Raw genomic sequence first — 15,826 nt, 5'->3', positions numbered from 1 at the left:
TTCATTTCCAGCCTTCTCTCAGCCTGTAAGTTTATAGAAATTTTGCAATTAAGAGACAATCTAAACTTGTCACTTACATTCACAACTGCTGCAGATAGATAGATTTTCTGACATATTCCTCAATCCATCAATTACATCTCCATCCTTCATTATACTATCCTTTGCTCTACTCCATTTTCATCTTCCTCCAATAAACCATCACGTCCAAGGTCTGTTGTATGTGAGGTGACTTCAGCTGATTGTGCACTAATAAATGACATGTCATTAATATCTTCAGCGATGGCCACAACTTCTTAGGTAACTTTAGGGGATTGGTTATGTCCAATAGGAGATTCATTCAATGCCTAATACTGCAGAGACAAGAAAAACTAGACTTATCATAAACTAGAAGAATAAACCAACAGAATAACAAAGAGATCAACTTACCGCCTACTAAATGTTTTCATTTATATTATCTAGAAAATCCTCATAATTTTCTTTACTATCCAAAGAACCAAAACAGATTGTTTTCAATGTTTCTAAAACCCAAATTCTCGAGCCTTTGTATCTAATGGCAAGGTAACTTACCCACTTGATATGTAAGAACATCATGGTAGTTTATGGCAAGGTAACTTACCCATTTGAGTGTATAAGAAATCTTTTCGCTTAGACCTAATCTGTGAGCAATTTATGAGCATGAGTTGGTTTATGCTCGTTTGTATTTAACAACAATGCAATTAGGAATAGAAGCAACCACAATGTATATTGCTTCTTTTGACATTGTAGAGTACGACATTAAAAACTGTTAAAACTAGGTGGAACTGGTTAAACCAAAGTTATGTACACGTGCAGTTCTGCAGTGATCTTGACACTGAAATAAATGTAATGTACCAGCTGCCATAAGCGTGGTTTCTGCTTATGTAAAAACTGCAAATTAGACACAATCTTCATGTTCAATGTCTGTGCTTCTGATTCACACACTTAAGTATCTAAACCTACCTTTTATTTAGAGGTTACGTTTTAGGGAGAAACTCTTTTTTATTAGTATTTATAGTACCATATGACAAATAAAATTCCTTGTTTTATAGCTATTGATTATTACTTGTTGAGATCCATTGAAATTTTTACAAAAACAACTTCAATAAATAATTGCGTCTTATAGATTTGTGTTGCTGTTGTTGATATTTCTGTCATTAAAGACAACTGATATATGATATACAAATTGTGTTCATTATGAGTGAACCTTAGATTCCCGTTTGAGACTGAATGCAATGATTCTTGCGGACAGTTTGCATTAATCATTGTATTCAATCTTGAATTGTCTGTTTGGACAGTTTGGGGAGACTGATATTTTTATGGTAGATTCATGCGATAAGGTTAACATTATTTTGTTTAATTTGATGAAATTTTGGTACAATGCATTTCTAGTTGTTCTCTGAGTGCATACTTGATTATCGGGAAATTAATTTCACCGATTTCATGTCGTGTAGTTTGAGACCAATGCGAAATGCTGCCGAAATTTTGTCAAATTTAACAAAATAGAATTAACCCTGACGTATGAAACTACCATAAAAAACGGTCTTCCTGAATGGGATAGTGCCACACTTGTAATTAGTGCCTATTTTATACTAATCTTAGTTCTATAATTAGTGCCTATTTTATACTAATCTTAGTTCTGAAATTTCAATTGAACATTAATGTGAAATTTTTTTCCAAAACTAGAGATTTCATGAGTCTTTTTTTAGTTTTTCTACTTTACTCTAGAGCCATTCTAGGTTTCTCTTTGAGTCCTAGCTTGCTTTTATGTGCTTTTCATTGCTTTAATTGTTGAATAATCCTTGAAAATTTGTCTTGTTAAAACTATATTGGTTTAGCTTTCATTTCATTTTTTGGTCTTTGGTTATTGCTTGTCTCTTTGTTTTCTTGTTTGTGAGTTGCCATATAGGGAATTGGAAAGGAGGATTGGTGTCATCCCTTGAAGAATTTGAGTCAAAAAGTAAGGGGTCAACCACCTTAAGAGCTATTGGACTAAGAAGCACTCCAAATTGAGTGAAACACCAAATAGATAACAGCCACCAAGATTGAGGACTTTTTTGTAACTTTGTAATTGGTAATTTACTTACCTTCATTGCTTTCAAATTTTGTAAGAAAAGGCCTTTCATTGGAAGTGTGTTGGGAGCCTCCAATAGGTTACCAAACTTCCATTTGTGTGTAATAATTTTAGACAATTTTCCCTTAGTATAGTGAGTGTTTTGTTCGGAACCTTAAATGTGGTCATCCAAACACTCTTAGGATCTGCCTAGTTTACATTTCTTGCACTTTAATTTCTTGCTTACTTTCATAGCTTATTTTCTTTACTAGTCACGCCTAGTTTATCTTGTTATTGCATAATACTTTCTTCTTGCTTATCACGCTTATCTTGAATTCTTTTGAACCCTAGCTTTTACCTTTTGCAAACCCCCAACAAGAAAGAACCATAACTTAGGAACCAACATGAGTCATCATTTATCTAGTGTTAATGGTGAGGGTACTAGTCATAAGGACCCTTTATCTAGAATATTAGATGAGTTGAGTTCCCTCAAGTTATGGAAAAAAACACTAGAAAGAAAGGAAAAGAGTGGGTAGAAATAAGTCAAGATGAGAGGGAACAAATAAGGGAAGAAGAAAGAAGAAAAATACTAAAAGAGTTAAAAAAAAAACATTCCTATAGTAGTCATGACTCTTGCAAGAGCCTAAGTGAAGAACTTAGTGACTATTATAGAGAACGACATAAGTCACATCCTAGACCTCACTCCTTTAGGAGAGAAAAGGAAAGAAAGCCTCAAGAGGCTAACATTAACATCCCATACTTTCATGGGAAGGACAATATGGAGGCTTATTTAGATTGGGAAATGAAGGTTGAGCAACTCTTTGCTTGCCATCATACAAGTGAGGAAAGGAAGGTTCCTTTGGATACCCTTAGCTTCCAAGGGTATGCCCTCTATTGGTGGACTTCCCTTGTTAGGGAAAGAAGGATTCATGGGGATTCTCCAGTAGAGTATTGGAATGACTTGAAAAGTACCTTTAGGAAGAGGCATATCCCTTTCTACTATGAAAGGGAGCTTATGGACAAGCTCCAAAGGCTTAGATAAGGGAGTATGAGTGTTGAAGAGTATAGGCTACAAATGGAACTACTCCTTTTGAGAGATGAGCTTAGGGAGGAGGAAAAAACAAGTATTGCTAGGTTCCTTAGTGGACTTAATATGGAAGTGAGGGACAAGGTTGACCTTCGTCTACAACATGAGCCATTGACACAAGGTGTAAAATTTTTTATAACACATGTTCTATCATTGTAGATAGTGGTTCATGTTGCAATTGTTGCAACACAAAATTAGTCTCTAAGTTGAGCCTTGCTATCACTCCCCTTCCAAAGCCTTACAAACTTCAATGGCTCCATGAGCAAGGGGAGATAATAGTCAATCAACTAGTGAAAACGCCCTTCTCCATTGGAACATATAAGGATGAAGTGACTTGTGATGTAGTTCTTATAGAGGCAAGACACCTTCTCTTAGGTAGGCCATGGAAATATGATAGGAAGATAATTTATAATGGCCTAACTAATTAGATAACCCTCACTCACCTTGGAACAAAGTTTGTGTTGCATCCTCAAACACTTTCACAGGTGGCCAAAGATCAACTAACTATGAAAGATAAGAGGGATAGGGAAGAAAAACTAGAAAAAAAAAAAAGAAAAATAAGGATAGCAAGGCCTTGTCTTCAAAGGCCAAGGGGAAGGAAAAAGAGGAAAATGATTCCTCCAAGAAGATTATTAAGAAGGAAAATCATTTTGCAACAAAAGGTGATATCAAAAGGACACTCTTTCTTAAACAATCCTTCTACCTTCTCCTATCAAGGGAAACCTCCCTTAGCACTGGCACAATTCTTACATTTGAGACCTTACCCCCAAAGGTCCAAGAACTCTTACACGAATTTGGTGATATATTTCCCAAAGAGATACCCCTTATGCTACCTCATCTCAGGGGAATAAAACACCAAATAGACTTAGTCCCAGGAGCAAGCCTTCCTAATAGGCCAGCCTATAGGACTAACCCTCAGGAGACTAAGGAGATAGAGTCTCAGGTTAAGGAATTGTTGGAGAAGGGATGGGTCCAAGAGGGACTAAGCCCTTGTGCTGTGCCAGTGTTGTTGGTGCCCAAAAAAGATGGTAAGTGGAAAATGTATATAGATTGTAGGGCCATCAACAACATTACTGTAAAGTATAGGCACCCCATTCCTAGACTTGATGATTTACTTGATGAGTTGCATGGTGCCAAAATCTTTTAAAAAATTAATCTTAAAAATGGCTATCACCAAATCAGGATGAAAGAGGGCGATAAGTGAAAAACCGCTGTCAAGACCAAGTTTGGTTTGTAAGAATGACTAGTAATGCCTTTTTGGGCTCACTAATGCAACAAGCACCTTTATGAGGCTTATGCATCATGTCTTAAGGGATTTCATAGGTAGATTTGTAGTTGTTTATTTTGATGATATTTTAGTGTACAGTAGGAGCCTAGATGATCACTTAGGACATCTAAGACAAGTTCTTAGGACATTCTCTATGCCAATATAGAGATGTGTACCTTTTGTGTAAATAATATAGTTTTCTTAGGATTTGTAGTTGGTAGAAATGGGTCCAAGTGGACCCTGAGAAAATCAAGGCCATCGAAGAATGGCCCACCCCAAAAAATGTAGGAGATATTAGGAGCTTGCATGGGTTAGCAAGCTTCTACATAAGGTTTGTTCCCAATTTCTTTACACTTGCCTCACCTCTCAATGATTTGGTGAAGAAGAATGTAACATTCACATGGGGACAAAGACAAGAGCAAGCCTTTTCTTTGCTCAAAGAAAAGCTCACCAAGGCACCTTTTCTAGCTCTTCTTGATTTTTCTAAAACTTTTGAGCTAGAATGTGATGCCTCTGGAATGGGTGTGGGAGCTGTATTATTGCAAGGTGGGCACCCTATTACTTATTTTAGTGAAAAACTTCATGGTGTCACTCTCAACTACCCCACGTATGATAAATATCTTTATGCCTACATAAAAGCCCTCCAAACTTGGGAAGATTATCTTGTTTCCAAGGAATTTGTCATTGATAGTGATCATGAATCACTTAAATACATTAGGGGGCAAAGCAAGTTAAACAAAAGGCATGCAAAGTGGGTAGAGTACCTAGAAGAATTTCCATATGCTATAAAATACAAAAAGGGAAAAACAAATGTGGTAGCTGATGCCCTTTCTAGGAGGCACACATTGTTTTGCAACCTAGTAGCTCAAATTTTGGATTTGATAACATTAGGGAATTGTATGCTTCAGATGAACATTTCGTTCCTATTTATGAGAGTTGTAGCCAATAAGCCAAAGATGGATTCTATTTAGTTGAAGGGTATTTGTTCGAAGAGGGAAAGCTTTGCATACCCCAAGGATCCATAAGGAAACTACTTTTGAAAGAGAGCCATGAAGGTGGGCTCATGGTCCACTTTGGGATAGACAAGACCATTGTCTTACTCAAAGAAAAGTTCTATAGGCCCCATATGAAGAAAGATGTCCATAATCATTGCACTAGGTGTGTGGCTTGTTTACAAGCCAAGTCTAGGGTGATGCCTCATGGGCTATACACACCTGTACCCATCCTATCTGCACCCTGGGTAGACATTAGTATGGACTTTGTCCTTGGGCTTCCTAGAACCCAAAAAGGTGTAGACTCTATCTTTATGGTGATGGATAGGTTTAGAAAGATGGCACACTTTATACCTTGCCACAAGGTAGATGATGCTTCTCACATCTCAAAACTCTTCTTCAGGGAAGTTGTGAGACTCCATGGTTTGCCTAGAACCAATGTGTTAAATAGAGATGCCAAGTTCCTTAGCCACTTTTGGAAAACCTTATGGGCTAAGCTAGGAACTAAGCTTCTTTTCTCTACCACTTGCCATCCACAAACTGATGGGTAAACAGAGGTAGTGAATAGGTCTCTATCCACCCTTTTAAGGGCTCTTCTAAAAGGAAACCATAAGTCTTGGGATGAATATCTTCCTCATGTAGAATTTGCCTACAACAGGGGGGTTCATAAAACCACCAAGCAATCCCCTTTTGAGGTTATCTATGGGTTCAATCCTCTAACACCCTTAGACCTAATTCCCTTCCCACTTGACACTTCTTTTATACATAAAGAAAGGGAATCTAGGTCGGATTTTGTAAAGAAGTTGCATGAGAGGGTTAGGAACCAAATAGAGAACCAAACAAAGGTGTATGCAACTAAAGGCAATAGAGGAAGAAAGGAGCTAGTTCTTAATGAGGGGGATTAGGTTTGGCTCCATCTTAGGAAGGATAGATTCCATACTAAGAGGAAATCCAAGCTTAGTCCTAGAGGTGATGGACCTTTTCAGGTCTTGGAGAAGATCAATAACAATGCCTATAGGTTGGACCTCCCAGAAGAGTATGGAGTTAGCACCACTTTTAATATTTCTGATTTAATTTCTTTTACAGGTGGAGCTGATGCTGACAAGGAGGAACCAACAGATTTGAGGTCAAATCCTCTTCAAGGGGGAGGGGATGATGCAATCCTCCCTAGGAAGGGACCAGTCACCTATGCCATGAGTAGAAGGCACCAAGAAGATTGGGCTAGAGTTGCTGAAGAAGGCCCTAGGGTTCTCATGAACACCAGGGTAGATTTCTGAGCCCATGGGCCAAGGTTGGGTCCACTTGTCTTTCTAAATATTAGAATAGGTTGTTCTTCTTCTGGGCCTTATATTTTGGTCATTCTAGTAGTATAGGGTTTTAACCTTATATTTCAGGGCATTTTGAGTAGACTTTGTAGTAGAGACTTTTTTGTATTTTCATGTATTTTGGCATGAGGGTGAACTTAGCTATTAGAGGGGTGTGTGTAGATAAGTTCTAGCTTCTCATCCCAAGGAGGTGAGCTTAACTATTAGAGGGGTGTGTGTAACTAAGCTCTAACTTCTCAAGGAAGCTTCTCAAGAAGTTTCTCAAGGAAGCTTCTCAAGGAAGCTTCTCAAGGAGGTGAGCTTAGCTATTAGAGAGGTGTGTGTAGCTAAGCTCTAGCTTCTCAAGAAAGCTTCTCAAAGAAGCTTCTCAAGGAAATTTCTCAAGGAAAGTACCTAGGCTATAAATAGAAGCATGTGTAACACATGCTGTAACTTTGATGAATGAGAGTCTTGTGAGACACACTTCAAAGTTCCACTTCTCTCCCTCCTTTTTCTCCTTCAATTTCGTGCCCCCCCCCCCTCTCTCTCATTCTTTTCCTCCATTGAAGCTTACTCTCTAAGCTTCTTATCCAAGGCACTCTCTTGATGGTGAAGCTCCTCCTTCCATGGCTTATTCCTTAGTGGATGACGCCTCCTCTCACCTCTTCTCCTTTATCTTCTACTGCATATCCATGGTTGAAAATCACCATTGAAGGACCTCATTGAAGCTCAAAGATCCAGCCTTCATAGAAGCTTCTCAAGCAAGCTTCCATCATGTTATAGAGAAAAACCAACTTTTACAAAATACAAAAGATAAGCACCTCTTTTTCATTTTCTTAAAAATGAAAAGAGTCTCATTAGTATTTCTTAAGGTGTAGAGCATTAAGGTAGTCTAAAACCTAAATGATCATTGTTTAAATATTGTACTTTTAGTTTCTTTGATTTTATAGACAACTAGTAGGGTACCTGTGCCAAATGAGCATAAAATGGAGAAATAATAAAATCATATATCTAACTTTAGCGTGGAAACGAAAGAATAAGCTTATCATGTTAAAATTGATTTACTTTTATTATATTGCATTTTTAGGAATACTAAATATATAAAAAAGGAATACTAAATAAAGTAAAGTTGTTAAGAATGGGTCATTGAGGTGATAAGCGAATATGCCTGTATTTTCTTATTTAAATATTCACAGAGAAAATCAAAAACCCTTCTCGTCTTCCCACCATTGCATATTGTTATTTATTGGGTATAGAATAAATTTGTTTTTTTTTTTATTTCTACAAATATGATTGTTTCATTTTACGAGAAAATTTAATGAAAGGCTAGAGTCTATAATATAATTTTTTCAAGTGCAATAAAGTTACATAATGTCTATTTTTTTTGTTGATAGAAGGGGTATTTTCATGGGTATTGCACAGGTCACGTTAGTTTTCATCCATATTATAAAATGACATGTGAATAAATTGATAAGTTTCTATAACTAAATTCTTTAATGTAATGCACAACCATTAGTTTAATATACACAAAATTTTAATTAAAAATTTAGCCACAATTAAGCTTCTTGTTTCTCTCCAAGAATGTTTTAGTGTGAAATTTCTATTTATTCTATTATTATTATAATAATAATCATAATTGTTTAATTATGCCATAAAAAATTCTTTCATGAATGGTTTAATTTTCATTTCCCACTTAAAGATTTTGACATTTATAGTAAAATTGAAATGTAGTATAACTTTAACACCAAACACGTAGATGAATTAGTCAGACAATGGATTGGGACGTGACGGGAAGAGATGTGATGAGTCTGAGCAAAAGTCCTCTACGCTGGTTGGTATTTATATAGGTATACTAAAAATTATTTGGAGTTATTTATTATTATTATTATTATTATTATTTAGCATAAAATAAATTATCTTTTCATAAACCTTATGTCTGCCATTGTTGAATGCAGAGCTAACCAAGAAAGCTTGCAAGAAAAGCTAGAAAGAAAACTAGGAAGCAGTGAATGAAATTCTATGTATTGAAAATTAGTTCTCAAAGTTGTACAAATGGTTATATATATATATATATATATATAAAATCAATTACAACAGCAACTAACTTCTAACTAACTAACTAACACTAAGATCCCCCCTCAAACTAGGAATGGATATCAAACATTCCTAGTTTGGAATTCAAAAATTTAAAAGCACCAGGCATTAGGGCTTTAGTGTAAACATCAACTAATTGATTTGTAGAAGGAATGAGAAGCAACTTCACAAGACCACTTAACACCTTCTCTCAAACTATGTGGCAGTCAATCTCAATATGCTTTGTTCTTTCATGAAACACTTCGTAACTATGTGAAGAGAAGATTTGTTGTCACAATACAAAGTGGCAGGTTTCTGAAAGTCTACTTTGAATTCTTCCAACAAATAGGTAAGCCATTGTAGATCACAAATGGCGTGGGCTAGTGCTTTGTATTCGACTTCTAATGAGCTTCTAGATACAGTGGCTTGCTTCTTGGATTTCCATGAAATCAATGAGTCACTAATGTACATCATAGCATAACCAGTGATAGACCTTATGGTGTTAATGCAACCAGCCCAGCCAGAATCACTAAACCCCTTTAAATGAAATTTAGTTGTAGCAAAAAGGAAAATCCCTGCTCTTGGGGATCCCTTAATATACCTGAGAATTCGAACAACAGCCTGTTGATGAGCTGAGGTGGGAGCAACAACTAATTGGCTTAGATGTTGCATAGCATAAGTGATATTTGGCCTTGTATTAGTCAAGTAGATCAGTCTACCAATTAACCTTCTAAAAGAGGAAACATCTTCCAATGAAAGAGGAGTTCTTGATTGTTGATGCAGCTTAGTAGCATAATCTGATGGAGTAGATAATGGCTTAGATCCAAGCATACTAGCATCACTGAGAATGTATAAGGCATACTTCCTTTGACATAGATTGATACCAGTAGGTTTTCTGGCTACTTCAAAACCTAAGAAGTGTCTCAAGTCACCTAAATCCTTTATCTTAAAAGCATTGTCCAACAACTGTGTAATACCTGTTGGATCAAATGGCCTCGGAATAATTAAGAAGGGGGGGTTGAATTAATTATTACTGAACCTTTACTAATTAAAAATCTACCATTCTTAGGCTTTTACCATGTTGTTAAGAAAGTAAAGAATAGAAATAAAAACTTAACCACAAGTAAAAGCGATAATTAAAGTGCATAGCGGAAAATAAAGAGTGTAAGGAAGAAGAAGTCAAACACAAGAGTTTTATACTGGTTCGGCAACAACCCGTGCCTACATCTAGTCCCCAAGCGACCTGCGGTCCTTGAGATTTCTTTTCATCCTTGTAAAAGCCTTTACAAGCAAAGATCCACAAGGGATGTACCCTCCCTTGTTCTCTTTGAACAACCTAGTGGATGTACCCTCCACTAGAACCGATCCACAAGAGATGTACCCTCTCTTGTTCTCAGTCACAACAACCCAAGTAGATGTACCCTTTACTTGTACCACAAAGGATGTACCCTCCAATGTGTTAAGACAAAGTTCTCAGGTGGTTAGTCCTTCGAAACTTTGTGAAAGGGAAACAAAATAATTCTCAGGCGGTTAGTCCTTTGAAATCTTTTGTTTTAGGGAAAAGGAAGAATCAAAAGAATTCTCAGACTATGTCGTTTTGAATTCTTTGACAAGGGAGAAGGGAGACACAAAAGAATTCAGGCGATTAGTCCTTCGTTCTTTTGGAAAAGGGAGAAGAGAGACACAAAAAAAATTCAGGCGGTTAGTCCTTGGCGAATTCTTTTTGGCAAAGGGAGAAAAGAATGAAAAAGATGAATAACACACTTTTGTTTTCAAGGTTTGGAAAACCAGAAAACTTTTAGAAAGCTTTTGACAAAGGAAGAAGAAGAAGTTCAAAGAGATGTTCAAAAGTAAATTGGAAAAGTTGTTTGTAAAGGTTGTCAAAGATTGTAATGAATATCTCAAAATTGCAAGTCAAGGTCTTGCTTTTATAGACTCTTCAAGTCTGGTCAAGAAAAGCATTAGAAGAGTTATAACCTTTAAAAAAACTGAAAACCATTGGAAGAGTTACATCTTTTGATTTTTTTTCAAAACTTGTCATTGGTAATCGATTACCAAATCCTTGTAATCGATTACACAAAGCATTTTTGTGAAAGGATGTGACTCTTCACAATTGAATTTGAATTTCAACGTTCAAACACACTGGTAATCGATTACCAATATCTTGTAATCGATTACACCATTTTGAAATTAATTGGAACATTGTAAATTCAATTGAAAGCTTTTGAAAACAAACTTTGCCATTGGTAATCGATTACAGGAATCTGGTAATCGATTACCAGAGAGTAAAACCTCTGGTAACTTAGAAAATTTTGTGAAAACTTCTTTTGAAAAACAAAATTGAGCTATGTTTGTTTTTTGAAAAATCTTTTCAATACTTCCCTTGTGAAGTCTTCTTGATTTCTTCTCTTGAATCTTGAATTCATCTTTTCTTGAATCTTGAAATCAAATTTCTCTTGATTCTTGAATTGTTCTTTACTCAATCTTGAAATCATTCTCTTGGGCTTTTTTGTCATCATCTTTGTTATCATCAAAACAACTTGAATCAATCTTGATTCAACATCATGAAGCTTGCTTCTACAATGCCTTGTATTTCAATCAAATCGTAGCCTTACAAAGCAATATCATCCACATAAACTAACAGAGCAATGATAGTGTTGAATCCATGCTTGAGAAACAAAGAATGATATGAAGCACATTGCTTGTACCCATGTGAGATTAGAAAGAAAGACAGCCTGGCATACCACTGCCTGCTGGCTTGTTTCAGTCCATATAGCTAATAACATTCTTATGCTGAGGCATATAAGTTAAAACCTTAATCTTTGCATTCATTGCCTCTATCCATATAGGATCCTTAGAAGCTTCATTATAGGATTGAGGTTCAAGACTTTGTGTAATGGATAAAATGATATTGTGATAAGAAGGAGACAATTTGCTATAGGAAAGAACAAAATTAAAAGGATAGAGACAAGTACCTGCAGAATAACTGGCTAAAGTTGAAGATGGGTATGAAACATGGAAGTCCTTATACTTGCGGTCTATGTGCCTGTCTTAGAGATCTTCTGGTTCTATTAGAGGACTGCTCTAAAGTCAAGGGATCAGAATTAGTATTATTTGGCACATGCATGATATGATCAACTGGTGATTCTGATGAGACACCGTTAGATTGATCAATGGAATTATGAGGAATAGGAAGGATAGTGACAGGATCAGGTTTGTTTTGGCCAATGAATGAAAAACAATCCTCATAGAAGATCACATTCCTAGAGACAGATATGGCCTTGGTTTTAAGATCAAATATAATGAATCATTTGGTGTTTGGCTTAAAACCCAAAAATACAGAAGTGGCAGCCCTAGGATCTAAATTCTTTCTATTAGCTGCTAGAGTACTAGAAAAACATAAACACCCAAACACTTTTAAAGACTCAATATCATAGATTCTTCCATGTAATTTTTCATAGGGTGTATGATTATTAAGAAAGGGAGAGGGCATGTAATTGATAAGAATAGTAGAGTGAATCAATGCATATGACCATAAGACAGTTGGAAGATTTAATTGAAATAACAAAGATCAAGTCACATTAAGCAAATGTTGATATTTTCTTTCAACAATGCCATTTTGTTGGGGTGTTTCAATACAAGTAGTTTGATGCACAATACTAGTATCATCATAAAATTATCTTATGATAAAATCTAGTCCATTATCGGACCTAACCACTTTTACTTTTGTCTCAAACTACCTTTTAACATTGGCAACAAAATTCTTTAAATGAGACTGTGTCTCAGCCTTTGAATGCATGAGAAAAACCCAAACAAACCTTGAGTAATCATCTATCATAGTAAAGAAATACTTGTAACCATTTAATGAAGTTAAATTGCAAGGACCCAGATATCAACATGTATAAGAGCAAAAGCACAAGAAGAATGTGATTCACTACTAGGAAATGATAATATTTTCTGTTTTGAATGATGACAGGTTTCACACACAAATTGCTTATCTAATATAAGTATAGGATAAAATTGTTTCAATAACAACAATCTTTCTAAAGATGGATGACCAAGTTTATAGTGTCATAGATCTATAGGTATTATATTACATGAAAAGGTAGAAATATTGGAAATGCTAGAACTAACAAAATCATACTTGTACTTAAACTTGAATGGAATCATCTTGAGTCTATAAAGTCCTTACACCATCTCAATTGTACCAGTCTTCTGCTGGTTCATATCCTGGATAAAACATTTATCATTCATAAATGTTAGTGATGCAATCCTCTCTAGGAAGGGACCAGTTACCAGAGCCATGAGCAAGAGGCTCCAAGAGGATTGGGCTAGAGCTACTAAAGAAGGCCCTAGGGCTCTCATGAACCTTAGGGTAGATTTTTTAGCCCATGGGTCAAGGTTGGATCCACTATTCTTTGTAAATATTAGAATAGGTTTTTCCTTCTTTTGGGCCTTGTATTTTGGCCATTCTAGTAGTATAGGGTTTTAGCCTTGTATTTCAGGGCATTTTGAGTAGTCTTTGTAGTAGAGACTTTTTTTTTTTTGTATTTTCATGTATTTTTGGAATGGGGGTAAGCTTAGCTATTATAAGGGGTGTGTAGCTAAGCTCTAGCTTCTCATCTCAAGGAGGTGAGCTTAGTTATTTGAGAGGTGTGTGTAGCTAAGCTCTAACATCTTTAGGAATCTTCTCAAGGAAGCTTCTCAAGGAGGTGAACTTAGTTATTAGAGAGGTGTGTGTAGCTAAGCTCTAGCTTCTCAAGGAAGTTTTCTCAAAGAAGCTTCTCAAGGAAGTTTTCTCAAGAAAGCTTCTCAAGGAAGCTACCTAGTCTATAAATAGAAGCATGTGTAACACTTGTTGTAACTTTGATGAATGAAAGTCTTATGAGACACACTTCAAAGTTCCACTTCTCTCCCTCTTTTATTCCTTCAATTTCATGCTCCCCCCTTCTCTCTTTCTTTTCCTCCATTAAAGCATCCTCTTCAAGCTTCTTATCCAAGGCACATTCTTGGTGGTGAAGCTCCTTCTTCCATGGCTTATTCCCTAGTGGATGGGACCTCCCCTCTCCTCTTCTCCTTTGCCTTCCGCTTCATCTCCATGGTAGAAAATCACCATTGAAGGACCTCATTGAAGCTCAAAAATCCAGCCTCCATATAAGCTCCACAAGCAAGCTTCCATCAAGTGGTAATCAAAGCACAAGAGCTTCATGTAGGTGCTCCTTAAACCTCCATTAATTTTTTGCTTTACCTTCTCTTCCATTGTTGTTTCTTCATTTTTCTCCATGTATCTCCTCACATGTCTTGTGCTAAATGTTGTTAACATGATTCTTTAGAATTTCCACCGATTAATCTTGCTATAGAAGCTAGATTTGTTTTTCTATGGTTCAAATTTCTTGTTCATGTTCTTGAACCATGAATTGTGTTGAGTTTAGGTTCCTTTGAGTTTTGTCTCTCTATTTTTTGTGGCTGAAACCTAAACCATAAAATTCTTACAAAAACATTAAATTAGAATAAAACATCAAAAATCTAGAGTGACTTGTTCACCTATTGTAGTTTTGTCATAGAAGTCATGTCTAGTCATGAAACTTGTCACATAAGATTTCTTATGTTGTGCTGAATTTTATTTTTCTTGTTTCTTTGTCTAACTCATTTGTTCATGAGTGTATGAAATTCTTTTAGCCTATTATTTGATTTGAGTCAAATCTTTGCATGTTAATTAGTCCTTAACATTTTCATGCAAAATTCTTAGAGAGTCTTTGATTGTGATCCTTTTCTTGAACTTTTAGGTTTCCTTATGATTGTGTCTATTGTGAATTTGAGTTTTGGTGAATGAATTGCTGGCTGAAATTTTGATTCTAAGTGAATATTGAACTCCTAAAACTGTCGTAAACAAGCCTAGTGAGTTCAACATACATAGGAAGGTTGAAAGTAAGCCCAAGGCAATCAATATTCCATGCTAAAAAAAAATCGAAGTCTGAAATCGCTGGTGCTGGCTGCTTGGACATACAAACTTGTAAAAATTACTGAGAATTGGTTACTTCGAATTTTGAGCTGAAAGTTTTACTGAATTTTATAAACGTCTGGAAAAAATTTATAAAAAAAGAAGGAAGTGATTTGGATAAAAGGAAAAAATACTAAAAATCACACAATTTGGCAGAAAAATCAATATCTAGGAAAAAAAAGTGAAAGGGAAGTGTGCTTGTTGTTTTTGCTCAAAATTTATTCTATACTTGGTGCTTATTTTATACCAATCTTAGTTCCTAAATTTCAATTGAAAATTAGTGTGAAAACAAGTTCCAAAGCTAGAGGTTTGTTGAGTCTTTTTTTCCAATTTTTTTTACTCTACTCTAGAGCCATTCTAAGTTTCTCTTTGAGTCCTAGCTTGCTTCTATGTCCTTTTCATTGCTTTAATTGTTGAATAATCCTTGAAAAAATTGTCTTGTTAAAACTCCATTGGTTTAACTTTCATTTCATTTTTTTTGTCTTTGGTTATTGTTGTCTCTTTGTTTCCTTGTTTGTGAGTTGCCATATAGGGGAATTGGAAAGGAGGATTGGTGCCATCCCTTGAAGAGTTTGGGTCAAGAAGCAAGGGGCCAACCACCTTAAGAGTTATTGGACTAAGAAGCACTCCAAATTGAGTGAATCACCAAAGAGAGAAAAACCACCAAAATTGAGGACCTTTTTGCAATTTTGTAATTGACAATTTACTTACTTTCATTGCTTTCAAATTTTGTAACAGAAAGGCCTTTCATTGGAAGTAAGTTGGGAGCCTCCAATAAGTCACCCTACTTCCCTTTGTGTGTAATAATTTTAGGCAATTTTCCCTTAGGATTGTGAGTGTTTTGTTGGGAACCTTAAATGTAGTCTTCCAAACACTCTTTGGATTCGCCTAGTTTACATTTCTTGCTTACTTTCATAGCTTATTTCCTTTACCTTCCATTGTCAAACCGCCTAGATAGTTTACCCTTTACCAATTAGTTTTTACCTTATCTTTCACACCTCTTTAAGTGTTTATTTTGACTAGTTTCAACCATA

General features: G+C 35.7%; 1 protein-coding gene across 1 annotated transcript; it reads right to left on the bottom strand.

The window, feature by feature from the left end:
* Positions 1-9,007: 9,007 nt before the first annotated feature.
* LOC114401833 (uncharacterized mitochondrial protein AtMg00810-like) lies at positions 9,008-9,622 on the bottom strand. Its single transcript, XM_028364419.1, has one exon. It carries the CDS (start codon positions 9,620-9,622, stop codon positions 9,008-9,010), a length of 615 nt encoding a protein of 204 aa, XP_028220220.1.
* Between the last annotated feature and the right edge of the window lie 6,204 nt (positions 9,623-15,826).

This window comes from Glycine soja, chromosome 20, assembly GCF_004193775.1.
Source record: "Glycine soja cultivar W05 chromosome 20, ASM419377v2, whole genome shotgun sequence".
Lineage (NCBI taxonomy): Eukaryota > Viridiplantae > Streptophyta > Magnoliopsida > Fabales > Fabaceae > Glycine > Glycine soja.
This window is presented reverse-complemented; position numbering and strand designations above follow the sequence as displayed.

Excerpts from the sequence above, each read along its gene's own strand:
- LOC114401833 (XM_028364419.1), bottom strand. The coding sequence starts at position 9,622 with ATGCTTGGATCTAAGCCATTATCTACTCCATCAGATTATGCTACTAAG.